This window comes from Littorina saxatilis, unplaced genomic scaffold, assembly GCF_037325665.1.
Source record: "Littorina saxatilis isolate snail1 unplaced genomic scaffold, US_GU_Lsax_2.0 scaffold_2377, whole genome shotgun sequence".
Taxonomy (NCBI): domain Eukaryota; kingdom Metazoa; phylum Mollusca; class Gastropoda; order Littorinimorpha; family Littorinidae; genus Littorina; species Littorina saxatilis.
The window spans coordinates 830-8,630 of NW_027129509.1; the positions used below are offsets into that span (position 1 = coordinate 830).

Below are 7,801 nucleotides of genomic sequence, written 5' to 3' on the forward strand. Positions count from 1 at the left end.
GTAGTTTGGTCGTGACCCATCAATACACTTATACATCCACACAAGTACACCTACCAAAAACACACACACACACACACACACACACTCACATACACACACATCTCACATACACTCACACACACACACACTCACACACACACACACACACACACACACACACACACACACACACACACACACACACACGTCTTCAAGGTAAGGCAGCAGAGTCGTGGAACAAAGATCAGAAAAATATTCAAGCATGCAAGTGTCAAAATAATGCTCGCACACAGCAAAACACTCGACGCATTACGCTGGTTTCATTTATAACCCCCAACACACACACACACACACACACACACACACACACACACACACAGACAGACAGACAGACAGACACACATACACACACGCGGGAAGAAAATATATCAGGACGCCAGATAACAGTGAAGTGCACAGCCTAGGGAGACATCGGCCAACATCACCATGTTCGACAATAATTAAACCAGTGTCAATTAAGCAATGCAACGGTTACAGGAAACATGAACTGAGGACAGGCTTCTCTGTCCGCGGGTCAACACTCGACAAAACACAGCGCTGGGCTTGGCTTTGCGCTGCACAGTCAATGTTCTATTATAGTGTTCGTTCGCAGCATTGTTTTTTCGTCTTGCGTTGGCACATGAACTTATTATTGTCTCATAAATCGTCACTGCGATGGTCAGACACTGTAATACACTGTAATACAGGCATACGTAGGTTTTCAGTTCATTACCATCACTATAGCTCGCCTTGGATTGCCATACAGTCACATAAGACGATTACTACATAATGATCACCTTAATTGAGTTGTCTTGAAGAAGTAAACGAAATCCGTGTCTACGAGAGACTGTGCAATTGATCAGTTTTGGCGTTTTCTCAGCAATAGCAGGTTCATTCACAAACATACTCTGTACTACACATAAACACACACACACACACACACACACACACACACACACACACACACACACACACACACACACACACACAGACACACAGGCGGCGATGGGTACTTTTAGGTTATGACGTTCGGTGTTATCTCAGGTTGGAGTCAGTTTGCACAGGTATCCAAAACACACAGGTGTGGAGACAGAAAATATGTCAGTTGCAAAATACTTCCAGTTCACGCATGGTGGTGAGCTTGGTGACACTGCCTCTTTTCTTAACAAAGATCATGCCATCGCGAGTCCAGGTGTCTTCAAGTCTGCCCTCTCGCTTGAGCTTCCTGGCCCTACCGGCGATACCAGCCCTTGTCTTCGTCAGATCCTCATTGACGAATATGTTGGGGTGTCGCTGGGGTCCCGCTGAGTCTCCTCTCTTTAGGGCCGGCCATTCCAGGTTCGTGAACAGTTTGGTGACATCGGCATTCTTCAGGTTTTTCCTCGATCGCATGAGTTGCTCTTTTTTCCGGTGAGTTGCCATCTTCACGATAATGGATCGTGTGTATTGTTCGCCACCGGTTGGCTTGCGGCCTACCCTGTGAGACCTATCTATATCGCCGTCGCAGAGATCCACACCAACAGCCTTTGCGAGTTGCTTTACTATTTCGTCAGTGTTTTCTCCAATGCTTTCTGGCACCGGCCCAATTCTCAAGCTGTTCCGTCTTGTGTACTGCTCAAAGCCGTCGAGCTGCTCTTTCAGGTCTTCGATCTGCTGATCTTTGGCCTCGATCGCCTTCTTCAGGCATTGAGTCAAAACTTGACTAAATGTAATAAAATGAAGGGGGAACGAATGAGTGAAAGGAGGAAGAGAAACAGAGGGAGGAGGAGGAGGAAAATACAAAGGAAGATAAGAATTAAGAGGAGGAAGAGGAGAAGGGGGATAAACAGTACATGGGAAGGAGAATGACGAACAGGAGAAGACGGAGCAGACAGAGAGGAGAAAGAGGATGAGGAAGGAGAGGAAGAGGAGGAGATAGAGGAGGAAAAGGGAGGAGGAGAATGATTGGCCTTAACAGCATTGAGTCTGCAGTTTCCACTCGATGTCATGCGTAATCGTCTGTGGTTGATATTCACCGTTCGATAGCGGTATCCGCCAGAAAAAAAGAGAAGAAAGGGAACTGAGAAGAACGAAACGAATGTAGGAGGCGGAAGAGGAGGAGGAGGAGGAGGAGGAAGATAGATATAAGCAGCCTACAGGAATGATTCTGTCGTGGTTGATATCCACCGTACGATAGCAGTTTCCACCAGAAGAAAAGAGAAGAAACAGAACGAAACGAAACGAGGAGGAGGAGGAGAAAGGAGACATCAGCAGCCTACAGGAATGATTCTGTCGTTCCCAGTGGGTTTCATCGATAACCAGCTGATCACAAGGTTGGAGAAGGAGGCTCTGTTTTCCTTGTTGTCTTGTTCCCAACCAGGCCACTTTGCCACCGGGGTACAAGAGGAAATTCAACCCTTGTATTCTAACACGGAGCCGGCGGGGTTCGATCCTGTGATGAGAATAGGTAGCCCAGTCCTTCATCTGATGGTCACCTCTACGGCCGCGGGCGACGCCTTAGTCACTATTCACTAAAGGTCGAAAGCAAATCACTCTGATATCGGCAAACCGGTCAGAACGACGGGGAAAAAAGTAAGTGCTGTTCATACGACAGACTTTCTACCAACTTTCAAGCGATTTTAGTCGGCGCCAAGTCAAATCAAAATCGCTGCCCATGTGAACACGTAAATGTTAAAATCAGTTTTAAGCGGCTATTCTCGGCGGACTTGAAGGCCAGTTCAGATATCGGAGCTACCTCCTAATGCGAGAAGAGCCCATTAGTAATGTTAGAGCTTACCGATCAGTTATACTGCACGTTGTTTGAAAATGCTTGCATGTCCACAATTAACTCACTGCCTGCCAATTTTAGACACGTGGAAACACTATTAAGAGGCAGCGAGCAACATTCATTTCGCATAAATTCATTGATTTTCGAGTCGGTCCAATCCTTTATTGCTGAATCTGGTCGACTGACTTGAAGGATTAGCCCACGTACTGGCATTGTGTATGTTTGTGTGCAGGAGAACGTAAACCCGCCTCTCGGTGTTGTTGCATCAATTACATTTAACATAAGTAATAATTATCATTGGGTTTTTGTTTTTGTTTTGCTGTTGTCGTTTTTTTGTGTGTGGTTTTTTTTCTTTCTTTTCTTCTTCTTTCTTCCATACATTCGTAACGAATTATGCTTCCCTCTCCATGAAAATGTACATTTATCTGAACTTACTTATTGCATGTCTCAGCATCGATGTTCTCGTCCCACGCGCTTCATTCCAAGTCTCACCTTTTTTTCTCTCTTTATTTCTTTTTCTCTGTAGATCCTCCTGTTTTGATTAAGTTCCCCATACCCCCCTCCTAAATTTTGTTCTTCTGGTTAATAATTGTGTTGTCCACCATCATGAAAACTTGTGTAACTTAGTATTGTTATGGTCACGTCAAATAAGCATTTGCGTTTGTGTCCTAGCTGCATTTTTGTCAATTGTTTCATGTCATGTATTTTGAATAAAATTAGGTTTAAACCAGTAAGCGCTATAAGGAAAATCTGCGCCAAGTCACAGCTGAGTCGAGCAGCGCTCAACTGAGTTTTCGAGACTGTCCCAAATCGAACCAAAACCGCTGGGGCCGTTCACATGGTAGACTTTTCGCCGACTTGGCCTCAGTGACTCGGGAGCAATTTCAAACCAATTAAAGTTGGTGACAAGTTGGTTGAAAATCAGCCATGTGAACAGCACTTAAGATGACGCAGGGATGGTAGTGTAGAATGCGGGGAAGGAGAGCTAAGCCAGTGGTTGGCAGACATAAGAAACAAGTCGCGTGAAGCAATATCAAAACATTAAGTCAATCTGTCGGCCTGAAACTATAACATCAACGCTGAAAACCAGTCATCACCGAGACTTACAGTAAGTAAGACTTAGCTAGCCCAAATCTGAAGACCGGTAACTCAGTTGGTAGAGCACTGGACTTGTGATCCTACAGTCGCAGGTTCGAATCCGAGCCGGGACGGACACGGGTCAACTTTATGTGCAGACTCAGAGACGGTATCCATGTTCCACCCCCGTGTCACCTCTGTGGCACGTAAAAGACCTCGGTCATTCTGTCATAAGTGCAGGTGGCTGATTACAACTAAACACACATACACTGGGCCCGTATTCTTGAAAAAGCTGCAACATTGTGTCCTTTAAAGTCAAACTGTCGTTTAACTACCGCCCAGTATTTATTTTTACTGCCCAGTAATTATCTATTTTCCCCCGGTATTAATGTGTGTCTGGCGGAAGGTCGGCAGCTACCAAAATTGGTTATTTTTAGAATAGGAGATTCCTCATGCTAGCTCCTCTCTACAAACAATATTTGAACAAAATTTATTCTTGAAAAAGCTGCAACTCATATACTGGCCTGTAAAACCACTTACGCTCAATAAGTCCGCTAACTGCTAAGTGTTATTTATGAAACACAGGTAAGTCCTCACCGGGTTGTCTCCGAGCTGTAAAGTTAGAGGACCCATCCCCCTCCTGTATAGTCGCTACCTGTCAGTAACTTTACCAACACTGTCCATTAAAACCGTCAAGTTTGAATAAATCTTGTTCAAATATTGTTCGTAGATTTATTTCCCTCATGGACACACATTGGTGTCATTTAAGCACCATGCAATGCATTGCGGTCAAATACGAGATTCTGCTCGCGAAAGATTTCAACCGATGCTCGATTATAACGGCGTGTTGCGAAAGCGTGCTAGCGTCTTGTTTAATGCATTACAGTGACGAGAATGTAATGTCTGATTCCGTAGCCGAACGGTTATCGAATTCGCCTGATGCGCGATTCCATCAGGCCTTACTTTTTTTTTTGAATACTTTTTGTCATTAATTTTGTTTGTTTTTGTTTATTTTCTTTGTGTGCAAGAGAGTACGTTGTAATATCAAAATTGATTTTAAAAATTAATTTAAGGCGAGAATGAGGTTTTTTTTAAATTTTTGGTTAACATGATATTACTGTTATCTACCTTGTATACGCCCACCCACCCTATGCACCAATTTTGCCCAAAAGTGGGGGGTGGGCGTTTAATAGGTACTATACCCTTGGCAGGAGCGGTTCCTTAGCTAGAAAAACGATATTTTGGTCATTTGCCATAGAAGTGTTCAAAGGATGCGTTATTGCACAAAACTTCCCCCACCCCCTCTCTTTCTCTCTCTCTCTCTCTCTCTCTCTCTCTCTCTCTCTCTCTCTCTCTCTCTCTCTCTCTCTCTCTCTCTCTCTCTCTCACACACACACACACACACACACTTCCACAAACACTTTATCACACATACACACACACACACACACACACACACACACACACACACACACACACACACACACACACACACACCCGTGAATCAACCTCTTCAGACATCACTTCCCGCCAAAGATGAAGCTTTGAAGATGAAGACCATTGTTGGAGCAGTCCGCGGTACAAGCCATCAACAACTGTACGACGAGTCAGGCTTTATTTCACTTTTAGAGAGGCGTAAACGTCAAAAATTGATATTATTTCACAAGATTGTACACCGTAAGGTGCCAAACTACTTACTTGCGATATTGCCACCATTTATATAAACTAATAACCCATATCGCCAGCGCAGACCTTTAGATAGGAAAGTTCCATCGTTCAACACTGAATTATACAGAAATTCTTTTCTGCCATCTTCAACACAACTCTGGAATTCTTTACCAGACTACATAAAACTTAGTGAGTCCCTACGTGAATTCAACCACTTTTTGGTTATTTGATATCTTAACATCGCTCTGCCTCATTCTGTTTGAAAAAAAAAGTTTAAGTCCGCCGTGTTGTTGGTATTCGCATATCACAAACAATTCACTGTAAGCTCAGGCTATATATATATAACGATCTAGTGAGACGTCCCCCGAAACCGTAAAACACTTCCTATTAGATTGTCCAAATTATCGCGAAGCACGTCAAGAAACCATACATTCCCTCCCTAACCACAGTATTCACCTCCCCCACCTTCTAAATGGAGACAGACAGTATTCTCTAGATTTGAACAGGAACATTTTTTCCATAGTACACTCGTTCATTGAACGTTCAGGCCGCTTTGGGCAAACCAGAATCAATGCTCCACAAACCGGACAACAACTTTAATTTCTGCACAACTCCTACCCATCCCTCTTCTTTTTATTCCTTTTCTTCCCCTCCTTCCTTCCTCTTACTGTCTTTCTTTATAATGATTGACTTATTCCTGTAGACTCCATGTGGAGCATAGGGCCGCCTTTATAATGATTATGCAACGTTTATTATGTTATTAATAGATTTGGTTTATTTAGACAAATTGTTCAGCCGTTACCGCCTTACGTTGTAATATCCATGCAGGAACACCACTATAAGCTTCTAGCTTGTTGCTGTTACCTGTGTCTTTTGTATACATATCATGATTGTAACCGCATTTGTTGAAATAAACTTATGTTTAAATCAAAGATGAAGCTTTCGTTTCTTCATTTTTCCTCCCAGTCAAAAATGTATTGCGATTCTCTAGCCACTCTAGAAACCTTTTTCTGTCCAATCCCCGAAACATGTCTAAGGAAAGGAAACAATTGAAAAACAACAATAAGAGCAGACTGAATAATCTTTATTTATTTTCCTTGTCTACTCCACTGGTCGAAACTGGGGGGTGGGCGTTTACTAGGTACTATACCATGTACACCTGCATGCAACTGAGGTTAAAAAATTAAAAAAATTAAAAATCTCCCCGTGTTTTTACATTTACTCAAGTTTTGACTAAATGTTTTAACATAGAGGGGGAATCGAGACGAGGGTCGTGGTGTATATATGTGTGTGTGTGTGTGTGTGTGTGTGTGTGTGTCTGTGCGTGTGTGTGTGTAGAGCGATTCAGACTAAACTACTGGACCGATCTTTATGAAATTTGACATGAGAGTTCCTGGGTATGATATCCCCGGACGTTTTTTTCATTTTTTCGATAAATACCTTTGATGACGTCATATCCGGCTTTTTGTAAAAGTTGAGGCGGCACTGTCACACCCTCATTTTTCAATCAAATTGATTGAAATTTTGGCCAAGCAATCTTCGACGAAGGCCGGAGTTTGGTATTGCATTTCAGCTTGGTGGCTTAAAAACTAATGAGTGAGTTTGGTCATTAAAAATCGGAAACTTGTAATTAAAATTTTTTTTATTAAACGATCTATAAACAATTTCATTTTATTCTTCGTCATTTTCTGATTCCAAAAACATATAAATATGTTATATTTGGATTAAAAAACAAGCTCTGAAAATTAAAAATATAAAAATTATGATCAAAATTAAATTTCCGAAATCGAGTTAAAAACATTTCATCTTATTTCTTGTCGGTTCTTGATTCCAAAAACATATAGATATGATATGTTTGGATTAAAAACACGCTCAGAAAGGTAACACGAAGAATACGAATACGAATACGAAAGTTTATTCAGTTTTAGGCCAGAGCCCCTTCTGAAGGGTATGCGTCCATATACAACATAATCATAGCAAATATTGTGTTTCATAAATGACCCAAATTTGTATACATCAAACAGTAATACATGTGTACATAGATCATGTCACAGTGATTAATCTTTTCATTCCCTGATAAATATATTGTGCTAATTTGGATATTTGACTGACATTTCCAGTAGACATAAGCAAAGTATATCGGTACATACATGGATGGTTATAATATTTTGGCTTTATCAATAATACTCTTAGGTCACGTAGTGCAGGACAGCAGAACATAAAATGTATTTCATTTTCTTCAGCCAATTTACACAGACGACACAACAAATC

The 7,801-nt window shown here is 41.9% G+C and overlaps 1 protein-coding gene across 1 annotated transcript; it reads right to left on the reverse strand.

Moving 5' to 3' along the window:
• Positions 1 to 1,134: 1,134 nt before the first annotated feature.
• On the reverse strand, positions 1,135 to 2,998 carry LOC138957761 (uncharacterized; the record flags this gene model as incomplete). Its single annotated transcript, XM_070328819.1, has 2 exons — positions 2,993 to 2,998; positions 1,135 to 1,695 (listed from the first exon to the last, which is right to left on the reverse strand). Coding segments are annotated over exons 1-2 (567 nt in total), but the record flags the coding sequence as incomplete, so codon positions are not given.
• Between the last annotated feature and the right edge of the window lie 4,803 nt (positions 2,999 to 7,801).